This window comes from Vidua macroura, chromosome 1 (assembly GCF_024509145.1).
Source record: "Vidua macroura isolate BioBank_ID:100142 chromosome 1, ASM2450914v1, whole genome shotgun sequence".
In the NCBI taxonomy this organism is placed as follows: Eukaryota; Metazoa; Chordata; class Aves; order Passeriformes; family Viduidae; genus Vidua; species Vidua macroura.
Window position 1 is genome coordinate 44,361,571 of NC_071571.1, and position 18,670 is coordinate 44,380,240.

Here is an 18,670-nt window from a genome sequence, read left to right on the forward strand (position 1 = left end):
ACTGCAGTGCATCATCATCACCATCATTATCATTGGAGTGTTTTACTCTTGATCAACTTCCCCTGGAGCCCGGGGAGGGTTTCAGCGTGGCGCTGCCGCTGTCCCCGTTTCATGGGAGCATCCCGCCACGCTGCGCTTGTAATTTATGCCTCAGACAGAAGCAGCGTGCGTTTTCCTAGTATCAAGGTCAGTTTATCGTAACTGCTGAGGAAAATACCATATGGCTCAGACTGACTTTTCTTAGGGAATCTAATTAAGTAGGAGCCTGTGTTGTGTTGGGATTTGTGTTATGTTTCAGGCAAGCGTAACTGAATTAGATTGCAAAATGCCTTATAGCGTGTGTGTGTCACTCCTCAAGCGTGTTTGCGGGGACATTAACTGTAGCTAGCAATCTGTTTTGACAAATTATGCTTTTTTGCCTCATATCTACCATTTTACTATTTCATGCATTTCTGAAAGTGTGGGTAGCTGCCTTGCTATGGAGCCAGGAGTTTTTTTGAATAGGCACAGCAAAGATTTTAGCAATACAGGCTTTTACTCATTCCTCTCATAAGCCTTTTCTGGAAGGCTAGAGAGAAAGAATGGAAGGATAGTTAGTCTAGTTCTCATATTACCAGACATCTTTCTGATTTTGATGGACCTGTCATCAAACTGGACAGGTTTTTACAGTTGCTTATTTATGGTGATAGCTGTTCTCTGTTAATTGCGTTGAGACCACTGACGAAGCCCCTGCTGTTAAATGTCAAACAGTAGTGTTTGCCGCTTAGTTCTACCTTTAGGAAGTGAATAGAGCTGTGCAAAAAGGAGAAGATGCCGTACCTTGTACGTAGCCCCTCAGGCTACTGCCTTACCCATCATTACTCAGGTATCAGATTGTATCAGAGCATTTTTACTGATGCCTTATGCCTGAGCATTTAAAAAGGTGTTTGGGTCTTGTGTAGCATTTCTGCGGAGTTTGTCGGGTACCTTAGTACATTGCAGTTAAAAACGAGAGAGTAGCCTTTTCAATATCTCTGATACATTAATTGCCATTGGTGAGAATGCACACAAGTCAGTTCCACCCTGGTAGCCCTCACAGGGGTGAGATGTACTTAGAGCACTACACCCTGTGACAGGATTTGCCTCTTGGACCTGCTGCATGTTCAAATGACACAATATTGTCCTTTCAGGCAGGGTAGTGCTTTTTTTTGTCTTCATCTGAATCAATGCTGTCCAGATCTAGAAAACTGAGTTAGAACCTTCATTTATTTTCCTGAGTTGGTTTCTTGTTTCCATGCTAATCTGATGAATGCATCTGCGTGCACTACATAGAGTATACCCAAGTGTATGAACACAGTAGGAATTCACCCTTCTCACTTCATAGTTGCAGTAAACAGAACACTTGAATGGCTTGTATTTAAGTAAAGAAAAAAAAGTCACAAAGCATGCATGGGTGATGATAAAGCAAGGCTGTATGTTTCAAGTGCACTATTGTTCATAAACAGTACATTGGTATGAAAATGCGACTCCTTTGTATTGCTGCCAACATTGATATGCCCTATTGTTAAAAGACTGGAAACCGTGGTTTGGCAGTGTAAACCACCTTAACTTGCCCTTGGAAAGCTGGACAAGTTGAAAGAAACTAGCTTAATACAATTCCATGAAAATCACAGGGCCAGCTTTTCTCATTGAGAAAACCCATTGAATTGTTTGAGCGGATTAATGCTGCCTTCCTGTGGAATGCTTTATTCACCTTCCTTTTGGATTCAGGTAGGTTACTTTTTAGATAGATTCTCAGAGATAATAAAGGCTTCTGGCTTACCTGTGAATCACTGACAGCCAGAGAATAAAACAGCTTCAAGTTTCTTATACTCAGAGATTTATAGCAGCTTGCTATCAGAAGAAGCTTTTAGGGCTTAAGGGATGAGGCAGAGGACTGCTCTATTTTGGTGTGAAGCACACCACGCTATTCCTCAATTTACCAAAGACACTTCACCTTTATGATAAAACCAGGCAATTTTACAGAAGGGCTAAATACAGTGTAATTTGGTAAGATTTCGAGCAGTGGTCTAGTTTCGCCCATCTCTTTGTGAGATTGGTCGAAGATGCCTGTATCTGAAATTTTGTGAATTTACAGAAACTGGAGAGGAAAATCTCCCATACATATCTGATACACCAGTAAGTTCTTTCACTCATATGGTAGGCTAGTGATTACAATGTGCTTGCTATTTAATTCTCAGTTAAAACATGTTTTCCTTTTTTATTTTTTTAACAATCTTGTAGAAAAATGCCGTGCTATAGTTTTTAAAACGTCATTTTCTGTAAATAAATATTATGCTTGGCATTCTGTGTCCTGAAAATAAATAAATAAAGCACACTGTAGTAGAAAGCAGTTTAATTAATCACCTTAGCAGCTTTATCATAGATGAAGAGGGTATAAAGACTGCAATGGCTTGACTGGTCAAAAGCTAATATCAGTATTATTGCAATAATGACAGATTTTTAGATCTTATGCATACTATTCAGGAAATTGAAATACAATACATTTCCAGGCCAATAGGCATTAAATTTCAAGAGCACAGCAATATATATATATATATATATAAAATAGTTTTTAAAGAGTGTTCTACTAGTAAAACACCTCATGTAGCAATTTTTTACTGACCAATTAGCTCCTGAACTGAGTAAAAGAAAAAAACTCATGTTACTTTTTACTATTTTATGCTTCATTTGCCTTTTGATCCATTGATGATCGGAAAAGGAAAAACTAATATTGATGTTTGGTATTCAGATCATTGGATTCAGATCATTACTATCTACTGGTTGTTTTAAGATATAAAGCATTACCAGAGGAAGTGAAATACACATTCTTCAAGGCAAAGTATACCTCCAAATATAACATCACCCATTGGGGTAGTTGGGGCTGACTACTGTGGAGATTAAACTTGATGAGACACTTTCAATAGCATTGTCCCCATTGGCTCACGGTAATCAATTCAGTAGTTTTCTTGAGTTTTGCTGGTGTTGACTTTGCAGGCAGGCAACTCTATCCTGTCCTCTTGCTGAACACCTAAGCTCAAGTTCTGCTATGTAGCAGTTTCAAGAAGCTCTTTTTGGACTCTTTTTTGCAAAATGTGCTGCTTATTGATGGAGAAGTATAAATGGGGCAGCTGTAGTTCTGGATTAAGTCTGTTTAAAGGGTGCAGAGGTAATTTTCTGTAGAAAACAAAATATGGTATTTTCTTGTGATAGCAATCTGAAGTATAGTCTCATTCAAAGGCTATTAAAGTTCATGGCATTCCTACTGTTTTTAATGAATCTTGAAGGCAGGCAACAGCCTGAAATCTTTGGGGTTTTTTAATAACAAAGCAATCCCTTCCCCAGCACCCTCCACCTGTCTCCATGCAGAATAGAACCACCTTCTTCAATAGGTGGTTCTGCTGTTGTAAACCAACTTTCTGCTCTTGGAGGAAGACAGTACATAATCTGTTGTCTTCTTTCTCAAAAGCAAAATATGTTTATACCTAGTGGAATAAACTTTCTGTTCTGCTCTTTTGATGAATTGTATCTCTTCTGAAACTAATACAAAAACTTCTTTGCTTATTAGGCATTACTTGTGGGACAGAAGATGTTTTTAATGGGGTTTTCTTCTGGCCCTTTTGAGCTGTATGGACAGGATTTTGTGTCCCAGGGTAATAAAAAAAAAAATGCTGGTTTATGTCATCAAGATTATTTGCTACAGTGTGGATGTGCAGTGTATGATTTAAGTGCAGTTGACAGGAATGTAACTAGCACCGACCTGAAATACCTCAAATTTCAGAGGTGCACCTATTTTCCTAACCATTGTTAATCTTGCAAGAAATTTATTACTTTTTTTCCCCTTACAAGAACTGATCCTTTTCCCCTCAGGGATCATCCCCAGGAGTGCTTGGTGTACCTTTCTGGAAGTTATCTTAGTGCTTGCATCTAGCTGTCATAAGTGCTTTCATATTTGTTTGACAGACCGTGACTTGGATTCAAGTTAAATCACAGTGCGTGAACTGGAGCACCATCAGGTTTCAAAAACAATTGAAAGAGCTTTGGGGAGGAGTCAAAAAAGTGATGTTGTTTTTCACTATCTCAGCTGGTCTTGATCTAAAAGTGACAAAAATTGTCCACGTGTTGATCACTGCAAGCACAGAAACCATTAATTGAGTCCCAAATGAGCAGAAAGCAGTTCACCTCTAGAGGAGGATAAGCTTGACTGTTCTATCTCCGACTTCTTTTCTAATGTTTAATGATGAGGTTTCATATTCCTGCTCCAAAGTAGTATCACAGGTCAAAACATTGGAAAATGAGGCAAATCGTTGGAAGTACTGTGGACTTGGGTTCCACACATGTTTAAGTGAGGAACCCTAGTTAGTTCCTAAAGGTTGTGGCTTGATTATGCTGTTCAAATAATAAGTTCCGTGGGACTCAAAAAGGGGTCTGTGCTAGCTGAATGATTTCCTGAACCTGTACGTGGATGAATTGGTTCTGTAGTTTAAACTAAAGGAGCTGTGACACTGCTCCAGTTTGGCTCCAAATATCAGTGAAGCAGCGGTGAAAGCCTGACACTGAAGTTGGCCTTTGAACTCCAGAAAATAATTAACCATGTATTATGCTTGAATATAAATGTTCTTTATTTGTATAAATTTATGATCTAGAACTTCAGGTGTGTGTTTATTGGTCTAGGCTCAGGTTATCTCCATGTTGTGCAGTGTCAATATTAAAAAAAATTAGCTGAGCACTGGTTCAAAGCAGAGTGTCTTCTAAGCACATGTGGAGTAGGTCCCAGTGTCAACAAATGAATCCATTAACTCCCCCACCTGACAGATTAACCCAGCTCCTTTGGTTTTCAGAGGCTTACTAAACCTCTGGCTCTATTTTGCTCATGTTTTATGCCATTTGACAAATGGTTATCTAAACAAACCAAAGACAACCTGCTACTGAAACCCTTTTTACAGTGCACAGGGCATATGTTGTGTCAGTCTACTGCAGCTCGTCACAAAGTCTTTGTGAAATGGGACATGTGGCTTTATACATGTCACTTCATTGTTGCATATCATATGATTCTTGCTTCTTCAAGGATAAATCAGGGTTAGAAGCATTTTGCAGGTGTCACAGTGAATGTGGAAGGCACATTCTTAGGAATTTATTTTCGCTTTTTATTTTGTTAATTTACTTGCTAATCGGTGAAATTCAGTAATTTGCAGTGGGGTTCCTGTCAGTGGTTTGAATTAACAGTGATTTACCATATTAAATTTGTTTTCATATCTGGCAGCACTAGAGAATACTGCCTCATTGTGGCAACTGCTGTTGGAAGCATTTTCGTACTTCTAAAAATAGAACTTTTGTCCTTCTAGTCCTGCAGGAAGATTCTCTCCGTGAAAGTTTAGTTCTTGGATAAATCTTAATTATATGTTCATGGGTGGTATTTCATAAGAGGGATGAGGGATATCAATTAGTCCAACAGATATTGTGGGGAAAAGTATCAATTTTATTGTATTTTAAGTTTGCCTCTGGTATGTTTGCATATTGGTTGGATTTTATGTTGTGGATGTTTTAGTAGCAGTCAAGCAATCTACACTTAATTGTTTACTTTTGTAGCTTGCATCGATTAATCAAGTTATGGCTTTCAAGTTATGATGAGTTTCTTAATTTATCATAACTCTTTTGCCTGTATTATTGAAATGCAGAATTAAATGCAAATGCAAAATGTGTAGTGCTTCCAGAGCTGTTTGACTTTTTACAAAAGCTTTACCTTTTTTCTCAATGTTTTATTTTTTTCCCATATTAAAGATGTTAATAACTCAGATGAGAAACCTTATCATCACTTAACTCAATAGTCATGCTTTGGCATTTTGGAGTTGAAAAACTTTCTTAGTGGACCTATTTTCTTGGTTAGTTTATTGAATGTTATCTCTAGTTGTTCTAAAAAATAGTGACTGCTGTGTTATAGGGGAAGGCATTTAACTTTAGTACACATACTTGTCATGTGCTGCTCCACAGCTTGTATGGCAGGGGACCTTCTGTATCATTCAGTTGATTGAGGTCGTACAGGAAGACAGGGTGTTGGTATCTGAAATAGGGATCTGCGCAGTAATATCCAGAATGGGTCGAGTTGGAAGGAACTATCTGGTCATCTAGTCCAATGTCCCTGCTCAAGCTGGGCCATCCATGAGCACATGGCACAGGATTGCATGCAGGTTGTTTTTGAGTATTCCTGTTGAGGGAGATGGCACAACCTGTCTGGGCAACCTGTTCTAGTGTGTGGTCACCTGCTTGAAGAAGCTCTTCCTCATGTTCAGGTGGAACTCCCTGTGCATCCGTTTCTGCCCTTTGCCTATTGTGCTATTGTTTGGCACCACTGAGACGAGTCTGGAAACATCCTCTTGGCACCTTCTCCCCCCCATCTTCAGATATTTACAGGCATTGATGAGGGCTCCTCTCAGTTGTTCTCCACAAGGAGGGAGATAAATAATTGAGCCTTCCCAGACTTAATATGGCATTAGACCTGAGTTTTCCTGGGTGCCAGTACTAGACTGGTATATACGTGTATTTACACTGGTAAAGTAAGTGCTCACTTCTCTGTCTGCCTCTTATAATGAGAGAGAAACCCTTCAATTCTTTGAAGGAACCAAGAAGTATTCACCATTTTTTTCATCTCCCTTCAATCCATGTGGTTCATTTGAGGGCCATTGATTGTGAAATGCTGGGACTACAGGTGTCTCAGGAGAAAGTTGTGGCATATGTAATGCAGCACAGGTGGGGGAATGTATTTTTGCAGTCCTCGCTCTTGAGCTGATGCTGAGGGGAGAGGTAGGAGTACAAATGAGCTTTTTGTTTTGTATTCTCTTCATGCTGGCTCAAGCTTAGCAAGTACAGTGTGAAGCTTGATTTGCCAAGTGTGTTCTAGTTTGTGTTTTGATGCAAAGGTGGAAGAGACATAACTCAGTTCAGTGGCTGCTGCTCTCTGTGCAGGGAGTCTGGGCACATAGAATTAAGCTCTGAGCCCCACTTTGCAGGTTAGGCATTCAAAGGGAAGCCCCTGCAGTCTTGTGCTTACAGATGTGCAAATTTCTGATTGTGTTGGACTGTTTGGGATCCATTGCATTCCCAAAGTGCACATGCTGGCTTTCTTGCTGGCCTGTGATGATTCACTCTGGAATTGGTTGACAGTCCATTACAGTAATGAGCTGAATGTCATGCTTGAGATTGAAGGCACATGGAGAAGAGGCAAATCATCTGAGATACAATTGTGTGTCAGCACATTACTGTTCCAATTTTGTCTTTTCCTCCAAGCTGTCTTCTTCATTTCTGGAAGAGTGATAGTCTCACACAGTCAGAATATTGTCAGACGCATCATCTTTACGCACCATTCTGTAAGACGGTTGCTACTAAATAGAGAAAATAGAATTGAACATGATTTGCCTAAATTTAGCATAAACAATGGAAGAGGAGACTGAAGTAAAGTGAGACTATACACTAACTAGAAATGGACTTGCATATGAAATATGGGAAATCAGTATATGCCAGATAACCTAAGATCTTTAGCAGCTGTGAGGATTTTTTGATAAAGCTTGTCTCTAGTTCAGTTTTACCAGTGAGAAGATTATTCTGGTCCATCAATTTAGCTTTTGTATCACATTTTGAATCCCCAATAGGATTTGTACTTTTGTATTAGTTGTAGGCCTGATACATAAGTATAAAATGGTTATCAGTTGTTACACAGATTCTCTTTTTATTATGACTTTTTTTTTTTAACCATTTCAGAGGTAGATGACAGAAATTAGGTCCTACAGTGCAACTTTTAGTATTTTCTAATTTTTTTTTCTATTTAAATAAAATAGGTTCCATTTTTTTAGAAACACTTTTATGTGCTGTGTTCTGCCTTTAGGAGAGTGCTATCCTTCTATGAGAGATGCCATTCTTTCTTGAATGGAATGTGACTTCACTAAGATTTTTAATTCTGTGTTATGGTTTAACCCCACCAGCTGCTAAGAAGAAAATGAACTCTATCCCAGCTGTCACCTGGACATTCTGCTATTTCGTATTCAGTACCTAAAATAACATAAAATATAGAAGCAAGAAGAAGAGTGTGAAACTCCTGTTTATTTCCTAAATAGCTTAAAATTTAAAACCATGCAGTACTAACTTTGACCTGTAAGGTTTACAGTTTCACCCATTATGGTACGTTCCAGCAGTCTTTTAGATAAATATGCATACAATTATTATAACTTGCATTAATAAGGAACATTTCTCCCTGAAGGAACTGAATGAATTTCATGTTTTAAAACCTGCTGCTTTACCCCTCACACTCCCTAGTGAAACAAATGTAACTTTGCTCAGGAGCTTGCCAGCTGTTTGTTTTGCTGCTTGCAAATCTCTCGTAAAATTAGTCCAAGGCTGAAAGCAAGATAATTTTTTTTTTGCTTTGGTTGTAGAACAGAAAATATGTGCAGTAAAACTCAGTAAAAATCAGTGTGGGTACAAAGAATAACATAGTCTTTGAGATCTTTATCTTACATTTCATTTAAAATGTGATATACCAGATACAAGTCCCATGTTGGAGTCAGGTGGGTTATATTTAATTCTTCAATCAAAGAGGTGGCCTTTTATTTCTGATGAGTGTATTTTCCCTTTTCTTATTTTGAGGTATTTGTTCATTTCAAGTGTAAAGAGAAGAATACTCAGTGTTTGTTACTCAAGCTTCTAAACAGTCTTGGAGTTTAAAAAAGATAAACCAATCTGTGGCCAGTATTAATTATGCATCATTTCAGAGGCATTAATTTTGTGCTAGTTGTAGTAGAAATTACTTTGGACAGTGATATTTTTTAATTGTTGGGTTATGGCTAAAGTCTGTTTTATTCAAGTGTGTTGACATAACTCAAAGCACTATTACCTTATATTTGTCAAATGAAGTGTATGACATTATGTCACAGTATTGTGACATTTGCTTTCAAAAATTATAATGACCTCACATGAGCAATGTGGCAACTTCTTTTGGACAATTCAGTAAACAAAACTTTTTAAAATACAAAGATGGTGAAGGAGCTCTGTTGAGGACAAAGTGCTTGTCTTGTCTTAGAAAGGTGACTATCTTGTACGATTTTAAAGGGAAAAATATTCACAAGGAATTTCTTATAGTACTAAAAGAATTCTGGAAAGAATGACAAGAAAGATTGAGCAGTATTATTTGGGTCCTGACAGACGGCTAAAGGAAGGAAAGATGAGCTTGTTGGTGACAGAAGCAAAGATATAATTACTAGTATGTTTCTTCTTGATTTTCTACCTGGAAATTATAGAAGCGGTAGAGTAGCAAAACAGAGTAGAAAAGTGCTGGTGAAGAGTTTGGTGACTCTAAAGCTGAGACTTTGTGGGGGATAGATATTGTATATGAAATATTTCAGTTGCAAGTAACTGTGTTGAAGGAGTTTGTGGTCTTGGTTCCTCAGGTATTACATTTCATCAATGCACATCAACAGCATTTTAGTGCAAAACTTATACTGTGTTGTGGTAACCAATGAAATCTTGATTAAAAATGTGCTCAGAAATGGAAAGAATTATAGGATATTCTTGTTTGGAGAGCTCTCTTCCAGATACCCACTGTATATACCCCACAAGCCTTCTCTTCTCCAGGCTGAGCTGTCCTAATACTCCCAGCATCACTGCCTGTGAAAGATGCCGCAGTCCCTTAACAATCATTGTGGCCATAAGTATCTTTCTTGTCCTGGGGAAGCCCAAACTGGACACAGATGCAGCCTCACTAGTGCTGACTGCTTTGCTACAGAATAAAACTAAGAAGTCTGTGTTGTACAATATTCAGTGTGACCACTTGCATAATTAACTTTATAATGTGGTTCTTTGTCAAGCAGAGAATTGGTCTTAAATATTAGTTGGCACTTAGCCCAAAAAACTTTTTTTTTCTCCTCACCCTCCCAGTAATGCTAATCATCTGCTGAGACTCCAAGTCCAAACAGCTTAGCTGTCATATGAGTGAGTAGGAAATGCACTACTTGCCCTTCTTTCCAGTGTTGATGCCCTTGGCTATGTTAGAACCATGCATTACTTGCAGTTCTTGTAAAACATTTCATTTGCTTGTTTTTCTTTTTCTGGGGTTTGGTTTTGGTTTTGAGTTTAAACTCAATAAATGTTTTCAATGTGGAAGTTTTAATTAGATTTTGAAATAGACTGTAAGTAGTGTTAAGATTAGAGTATTACTCAAACCCAGTCGTGTTTTGTAAGCCTAGGCTTTTCTGTTACAGTGTTTTAATTTACTGAGGAAAAGTTTTCTAGGAAGTGATACTATTCCTTGTAAAGTCTGTGAGATCTTAGATTTTGTATTCCGTTTGAGATTTACCAAAGAAATACTCATGAAGGCAATTATTTGAACATCCTCATGTAAGTTATTTTAATTGGGTCCAGAAGTTATTTTAGGTTGAGAAGCTATTTTGTTTGTTTTAGGCTAGTTTTAAGCGTAACTTGTTACATTTCCTCTAGAGGACTTGGCCGTTGTGTATTTCCAAAATACATAATCCAGATCTACTGCAGAAAAGACATTTGAGAATTGTTTATAAATATTTATAAACTGCTGTGATACTCCCAGATCAGAGGTGATTTAGTAATGTGATGAAAAACTATTTCCTGGAAAAACACATGGCGTTCCTTAGAGGTTAATGTAATATTGGAATGCAGACTGAGAATACCATAGAGAGCTAAACCACATGAAAGTCTAAAGTTAAAGTTGCTTCTGATTTTAAAGCATATATACTTGAAATTAAGTCTTTGCCAACCCCAGAAAATCAGAGGTGGTGGGGCTGCCCACTTATTCCCAAATTTAGGGGTAAATTTCCCCTAATACATGGTCACAATTAGCACTGGCAGCTGAATCAAAGGGATGATTTTCTTTACTAATGGACCAGTTTGCATATGTGGAAAAACATTATTGATTTTTAAACCATTTCCAAAAGGGTTTTGATGAAGACCTGAAGGGAGAACCAATTACAAAAATGTCAATTACAGTTGTTGACTTGATGCTCATGATACTAGGAGATCAAAGATGAAATTCTAGTTACCTTCATCATCTTGAGTCTCAGAAGACTGTAGCCCTAGCATGAAGGTGTGTCTACTGGCTCCAGGAATTACTTTAAAAAGTGTTATTTCCTTTTACTGTGTATCCTGTATTTTTCCTTTAAGCCTATGTGTGTGAAAAAAGTTACTTGGAAAAGCCCTGCTTACTTCCCCATGGATGTGGCTCTCCTATAGTGAAGCCCTTCTATGCTTTTAGAAAGGCAGAGGTGCCTTTGCACTCAAGTGCTTTGTGTGGAAGAGCTGTGCAGATGTCCCTAAGACTGAAGGGAAGGATGTGTCCCAGGGCACTTCATGCTCTGTCTTAAGAGCTTCAACCCAAGTGTTACCTCAGCAAACCCTTTTCTTTTCCTTGCCAGTGCCTCAGTGAGGTTTTGGTATAAGGATTGTAGGTGAAAGGACAGAGGAAAATCTTAATACTACAGTGAAAATTTTGAGAAGATTTATTCACATGTGGCATTGAAAAAAACCCATGTTGCCAGCTGTTCCTTACTATGTTTTAGCCAATCTTTAATTTTAACATATATTCTTAGTCTTGGAAGTGAGATTAATGAACACTACCTACAGTCCTTTGTTTCTTTGGCACTTTTCTACTATGCAAATCAGGGTAATTTTTTTTAGAAGTAAATTTTTATAGCCTTTATTAAATACTCATTGTCATCTTCCTTAGTAGATTCAGAGTCAAGCCAAAACATGGTGACTTTTTTTTCAGCTGTATGGTGAGCATGTATCTTGTTGGAGGGATCTTGTAATCTTGATTTCAAGTAAGCTTATATACCATCTGCTTGGTTTTGGTTAAGTATATTTTTCTTGAGCAAGGAGTTTATTCTAAACTTCATGAATAGCCTAACCAAAACAGCCTAACCAAAAAATAAGCAATGCCCTCATTCTGTGTGTGTGTGTTTTTCTTGTTTGAAGAACAGTAATTGGATGATTGTAGGAAGGTAAATATTGTACTTAAAAAAACCCCACCAAACTAAGAAAAAGCCCCCAAAACAAAGCCCAACCAACCACATCCCACATCATTATCTGCATAGCAAAAGAAATGTTTAGAAAATAAAACCAATTTTCCCCTCCATGCTTCTACTTGCAGTAGTACTTGGAGCACTTAATTGTATGCCTTAGCAGTTTTCCTTAAGGTGGGCTTTTTTTTGAGCCAGAACCAGCTTAGATGCTTTATATAGCCTCATCCATTTGCCACTCACCATGGATGAAGAGGCAGTAAAAGTTATCTCTTGTATACAGTGTAGGAACTGTAGCATGTTCATGGTTATTATATACATTGCTGGGGTTCATAGCAGAAATGCAAAGACTGTCTTATGCTTCTGAAACTGTAACACAAAGTGGAGATGGAGACCTCTATGATTGCCCAAATAATTGCGTAAACCAAATGACACAAGTTAATACTGAGAGCTGAATTTACTAGAATTCAATTAAATGAGTAAAAGTCATGAGAAAATAAATTAGAACAAATTTCATTAGTGAAACTTAATGGACCAAGCTCTAGTTCAAACTTTGTAGTACCTTCAATTCACACATAACATTAACTACTACTTTTTCTCCTCCAGCCTTATAGTGGTGACATCTGAATATAGATAGTGACATCTAAATCTTTTCAGTCACTCTGGGAGATCCATTTAAAATTTATATGCTTACTTTTTAAAATGGTGCTTTAAAATAATTCCCGAATTCTTAGTTGGCAGTATAAAACATTTTTGAGTGTTACAGCAGAGTATGTTCTCTGTTCATACACAGTGGCAGGGATTACACTGCAAGCAGTTTTATAAAATCTTAAGAAATGTCTAAACCTGATTTGACCCAACTTAGTTAAACATGTTCCTTTTTGAGAGCAACACTGAGGTCTGTCCTCAGCATCTCTTATTATCCCAAAGAATTTATATTTTTCAATTATATTTGAATGGGGGGTGATTGCTTTCAGTGCATGGAACCTGCAAAATAATTCTGAAATGAATCCTTCAAGTTGTATGAAGGAAGTTTAGATTGGATTTTAGAAGCAATTCCACCACTAAAAGGTTAGTCAAATATTTGAACAGGTTGTCCAGGGAAGTGGTTGAGTTGCCATTCCTGAAGGTATTTATAGGGTGTGCAGGTGTGGCACTTAGGCACATGGTTTAATGGTGCACTGGGAATTGCTGGGTTAATGGTTGGACTCAGTGTAAAAGGTGTTTTCCAGCCAAAAAGATTCAAATGTTTTCTTTTCTGGCGTTTATGGCAGCAACTTTCTTTTTGTGCCTGTGATCTCCATGCACTTGTGAAAACTGTGAGGGCTTTCAAATTATTTTTCTATTTTATTTTTCTGATTTCAGATATTCCTTATAGTTATTCATATCCAGGACCCAGTGTATAATGGGGAGAAAACTGGACCTTTCTGGCTTGACTGATGAAGAAGCAGAGCATGTGCTCCAGGTGGTTCAGCGAGATTTCAGCCTTCGTAAGAAAGAAGAGGAAAGGCTGAGGTAAGGATAAAAATAGGATTAAAAATATTGGTCTATTTTGATTATTACAAACTAGCTTTGGAGGAAACCAGAGAACACAGCATTTTTGTGGTGTTCTATGCATTAATAATCATTCCTGTCACGAGGCAAGAAATATTCAAACTCCTCCACATGAATTCAATTACTGAGTAGTAATTAATTTTTGCATTTAGTCTATCCTAGATTAAACCACAGAAATGGTCTCTGAATCAGCTGTGTATATCTCCTGGGTAGAGGCTAAGTAGTGTTTGATGTAGCAAAAGCAGAAGTTTATGTTAAGAGAACTTTTTGCCTGCTGTAGTCAGTTTCATTTTTTTATTCAGAAACTTTGTCTGCATGCAAACATCTGAAAGTGAAGAAGTTCAACCCATCTCTTTCCCCTGTGAAACAGTCAATGGGATGTGTTATCCATTGTATTGAGATAACTTTGCTATCAGTAGTCTGTGTACAAAATGATGGCAAGCAGAAATAATCCAGAAGAAAACAGATGGAACTTGTTGGCAAGGTAGCTGAGGAAATTTGGTATGTGACAAGGGGACTACAGATAGAGACTTGAATTGGTAGATGCAATATATTTATTTGTAGTTTCAACAATATTTCCTTGAATTATTATGCCTGATATTTTATTACCTTCTTTGAACACATCATTATTTATTATCTGGAGTGCTCTGAAGTCTCTATCTGTGGTTGGCAAATGCACATTCTCTTATTTCTGCTTGTATCTCAGGCATCATCTGTTTCTTTTTCATTTAGTATCAAGCCGAAGAATACAGAGCAGAAAACTAGGCATATATACCATGTGCAATTGAAACTGTCTCACCTGGAACATTAGGAGCAAGAAATGTGTCTTGCAGCATAGGCCTACTTCAATTTTAGCATGCTGTGCAAGTTCTTGCTTGGGCTGGTAGTGCAAGCTTGCTGCAGGGAGAAAAAAACTGCATGAGGATGGCCCACAGAAATTTTTTTTTTTGACTGTTTGTTGTACCATAGGTTGTTCTGATTACTTTGGTAATTTTTCACAACATAGCCAAGAGATTCTAGAAATAGCTTATGGAGGGTGAGTATGTGAGCTCTCTCTGGCTTTTTGTACCATGACTGGTTGTATCGTACTGGAGCAAGCATACCACATCTGGGAAGTGCTGGGGCATCTTGCCTGTCTATACAATAGATTTATAGTGGGAGGAGGAGGGGCAAGTATGAAAGACATGCACACACAAAATTGACTGGAAAGCCTAGATAGAGAAAATTCCTGCTGGTGCTTGTGTTTTGTCATTTTGCTACTGAAATTTTTCATGACAACTAATTTTCATGACATTTAATTTCACAAGTAGAAAACTGGTGTGAGAAGATAGCTAAAACACTGGGAAGGTAGGTATATTTCAAGTATATATGACTTTTGCCTTCTTGCCAAGTTACGCCTTTTGCAAGTATTAAAGTATGTTAAAGTGCTGCTGTATAATGAGCTGTAGTGACAAAGCAGAAGTTCTGAAATTCAGCTGTTATTTAAAATATGAATTTAAGTAATTTTAATGACACTAAAATTGCAAGTGAAGTTCAAAGCTTACTTCTGACTTAAAAACTATGACCTTTTCTATTTTTCTTTTTTTAAATCAGGCTACTCTGGTTGATTTTGGTTGCTTCGTTTGCAGCACATCTTTTTGTCTTACTATGTGATTGAAAATATATAAGAAAATTTCATGATTTTGCTATAGATTAGATTTTTTAACCTGTAAGAAAAGAGATTAGATTTGCTTTGATGTTCTTGGCTCTATTGTGTTTGTATTTAGGATGTTATCAACTGGCAAAGTTTACCTTGTAGTTTCACTTTAGAAGTGAAACTCTTTAAGGCTTTGCAATCATTTTAAGATAAAAAAGCTGGCACAAATATACCTATATTATATATTAGACTTCTAGACTTCTTTTTTTTTTTTTTTTTTTTTTTTTTTTTTTTTTTTTTTTTTTTTTTTTATTCCTGTAATTAATTTGTGGTAGCAGCCTTAGACTTTAAATGGAACTGTTGAAGGTTTTGCATGTGATACTTTCTTAAAATAAGGTTTCTGTATAATTCTTCATATCATGGATAGTGTTATTTTTGGGTGCTTTTCCCCACCAAGAGTTAAGTAACTCTTTCACCTCTCTCTGTATTATTCTCGTTAGTAACAATTATTTCTAAAGATCAAGGAATACTTAAAGGAATATATGATAGATTTCCACTCTATCAGGAGAGTAATGAAAGCTAAAAAACTCTGAGTGGTTGATAACTTGAATTTTGCTTTTCTAATGGCAGCTGAACAGTTAACTAGCATACTACAAAAATTGGATCTTTTCTTAGGTCTAATAAATGTTTTTAAGGTGGTAAAATGACAAATGTTTTAGAGCTAACATTCCAGTGTTTTTTATAGTATTGCTGGTTTTACATGTTAATTTATTTTTTCATATTCTGTAAACAAAATGACATAACGTATGGAGAAAAGCCATACTGGTGATCTGCATTTTCTGCTGCAAAGCTATTTTGAATTTCTCTGCAGTGAGGATTTTTTGCAGTGGTTCTCTAATTTAAGTCTTTCTCACAACTTTATCTCCCACTGTTATCAGACAGTTTGGTCTTGCACATTTTGTGAAAAAAAAAATTAGTTTGCTACAGCTGGTAAGATAACAATAAGATAAACATGTGTACATGTTTAGTGAGTAGAGTGGTTAGTTTGTTATATCTTACTGCTTTGTGTTATTTTAATTTCTTTTTTTTTTTTTGCTATGGCTTTCAACCTGATATGAGATTAATAATATTTACTGTTCTTTGTCACTTGTTCTCTCATTATCTTTCTGTTTTGATTATATGTTCATTGTGGTCTTTGGCAGTAGTGTTATGTTTTCATTTACCCCTATGTTAGCGTAGTCACCCAGAGCCATTGTGGCTAAAATTATAACACAGACTTGCAAATGAATGGGCTGAGTTTACTGTGAATAGTTGAAGTAGACAAACAAGGCAAATCTGGCATAACTAGGAAGGTGATTGGTTTGAGTTTTTTGGCATGTATGCTCAGGACAACCTTGTGTACATCCCGTCTGCCACTGAAGCTCTGCAGGCTGTCTCTAGGCTCGTGGGATGCTAAGAATCATAGATGGCTGTTTGAGGAAGTTGACTGGACATCCTAATGGCTTGTTTCCTCATGTACAGATTTATTAATGTTGAATTTCAGGCTGCATGCAGCTGCAGAATGTCAGCAGTGGAGAAGACTAGACTGTGTCAAGGGTTAAACATCTAATATTTTGCTGTGCATAATATCTTTGCCATATCTGCAGTTTGGGAGGGACTGTGTCCTCTTGTTTTTAATATTTATTTTTTTTAAAGAAATGAAGAGGAGAGCTAATAAGAGCTTCCAAGCCCAAATGCTTGTGTGTGAGGTAGGCCTTTATACATAAACGGATATGTAAAAGTGCTTGTTGTCTTTTATTTGTTGCCTGCTTATTCAGTTTTCAAGATGGGATAAATATGCCACTGTTTATACTCATCCACTGTGGGCAAAATCAAGTCCCCATTTGGTTTTGTTTTTACAGTTCCTACTGTATTTATAAACACGACTATCCATTTGTTTTAGGTCAGGAATGCTGAGAAGTCAAGGTGTTTTAAATAAGTGAAATTATAATTTCACAGAAAAGAATTGATGGATCACCTTATTGTGGTAGATGTTCCTGATCTGTTATGTTTTAGCCATGTGGACAGGTTAAGAAATGGCTGTTCTGATTCTCACATTCCGAGTGGGTGCAAAGGGAGGCAAATTAGAAGGTCAGAAGGGTTCAGGCATAGAACGGGCTCAGTGCTGATTAGCTGTAAACAGAGCACAGTTTGCTCTGTTTACAGAGCAGATGCTTTACCTGTCAGTAGCTACTTTACCTTAGGAAGCCATGGTTGGAGTGACTTAAGCTGCCCTTCTATAATCATTGGCTAAGAAGAGTTTCCATCACCATAGTGAATGCTGGATCAGCCATTCGCATGCTATATTTTAGTGGTAAAACTTGCACTGGGCAGGGATGCTTCTTTGCAGGCAGCGTGATTCTCTTCTGTTTAAACCACTGCTGTTAATCACCTGAGAAAACATATTTACAAAGAAAAACTACTGACCTTCTGGTGCTACCTGGGTATGGGATCATAGCACTTTAGCAACTTAATATACTTATGTAGGGTTTGCTGGAAGCAACACAAGGGAAGTGTTAAGAACTGACTTGCCCACAGGTAGAAACATCGCCATCATGCTTGATGTTGTGTCTTTCATAGCTGGGTTGTTGAATATCAACTTTGCTACCTTTATTTATACAGTCACATTTTCAGTTGTAGTAAAGACAAATGCAGTGATTTGGGATCAGTTTTCCAGAAGTGTTTTATTTGCAGAAAAAAATGAGATGTCTGTGTCACAGGGTGGCCCTCTCTACTCTGGTTGTTCTAATTACCTTTTTAGCCAAAGAATGAGTAAGGGATTAGGACTGAGACTTGTGTAGACGATTATGAAATTGTTTAAATTGCTTTTACCTACTTTATTCTTCTTGCTCCTTTTGCAGCATATCCTATTGTAGCATGAGTAGGCCTGTGAAGAGGCTTCTGAAGAAACAAATTCTCATACTTGACAAAACCCAGAAACCAGTTTGACATTTTCTTGTCAAACTACAGTAGACTTCAGTGTTTTTACAGTATGTGTCATGGGTCTTGTAGCGGATAAAATATTGAACTCCATCCAAAGCTTGTTAATCAAAATATTGTCTGTGTGAATTATATCAAACTGGCAAAATGCCAGGACAGACATTTAAGTAGCTATCTGTTGATTCTACATATCAGTCCTTGTTCCTCCCTCCTGTGGCAGGCTTGTACCAAATACCTTAAACCAAACAAAAGCCAAACAAAAAAACCCTCCTGTCTTCCCCTCTTCTCCTTTGCTCCAAGCAACACCATTTTATAGCTGTTTTCCTAGTGAGGAAACAGGAGATTGGTCTCATTGTGTCAAGCTTCAGGGTTCCAGCAGATGAACTTGTTGATCAATACCTTAATTGCTTGAAGTGATTTCAAAAGGTCAGCCTTTCCTGCTCTTCACTCT

The 18,670-nt window shown here is 37.3% G+C and overlaps 2 protein-coding genes across 6 annotated transcripts in view; both read left to right on the top strand.

Moving 5' to 3' along the window:
* Positions 1-18,670, top strand: part of SLC25A38 (solute carrier family 25 member 38) — a 242,028-nt gene that overhangs the window by 169,623 nt on the left and 53,735 nt on the right. The window lies entirely within an intron of this gene.
* Positions 13,456-18,670, top strand: part of MYRIP (myosin VIIA and Rab interacting protein) — a 195,695-nt gene continuing 190,480 nt past the window's right edge. For all 5 annotated transcript variants that reach the window (XM_053973544.1, XM_053973549.1, XM_053973556.1 and 2 more), the window contains exon 1: positions 13,456-13,565. In XM_053973544.1, coding sequence (XP_053829519.1) covers positions 13,456-13,565 — 110 coding nt within the window. The remainder of the gene's footprint in view (positions 13,566-18,670) is intronic.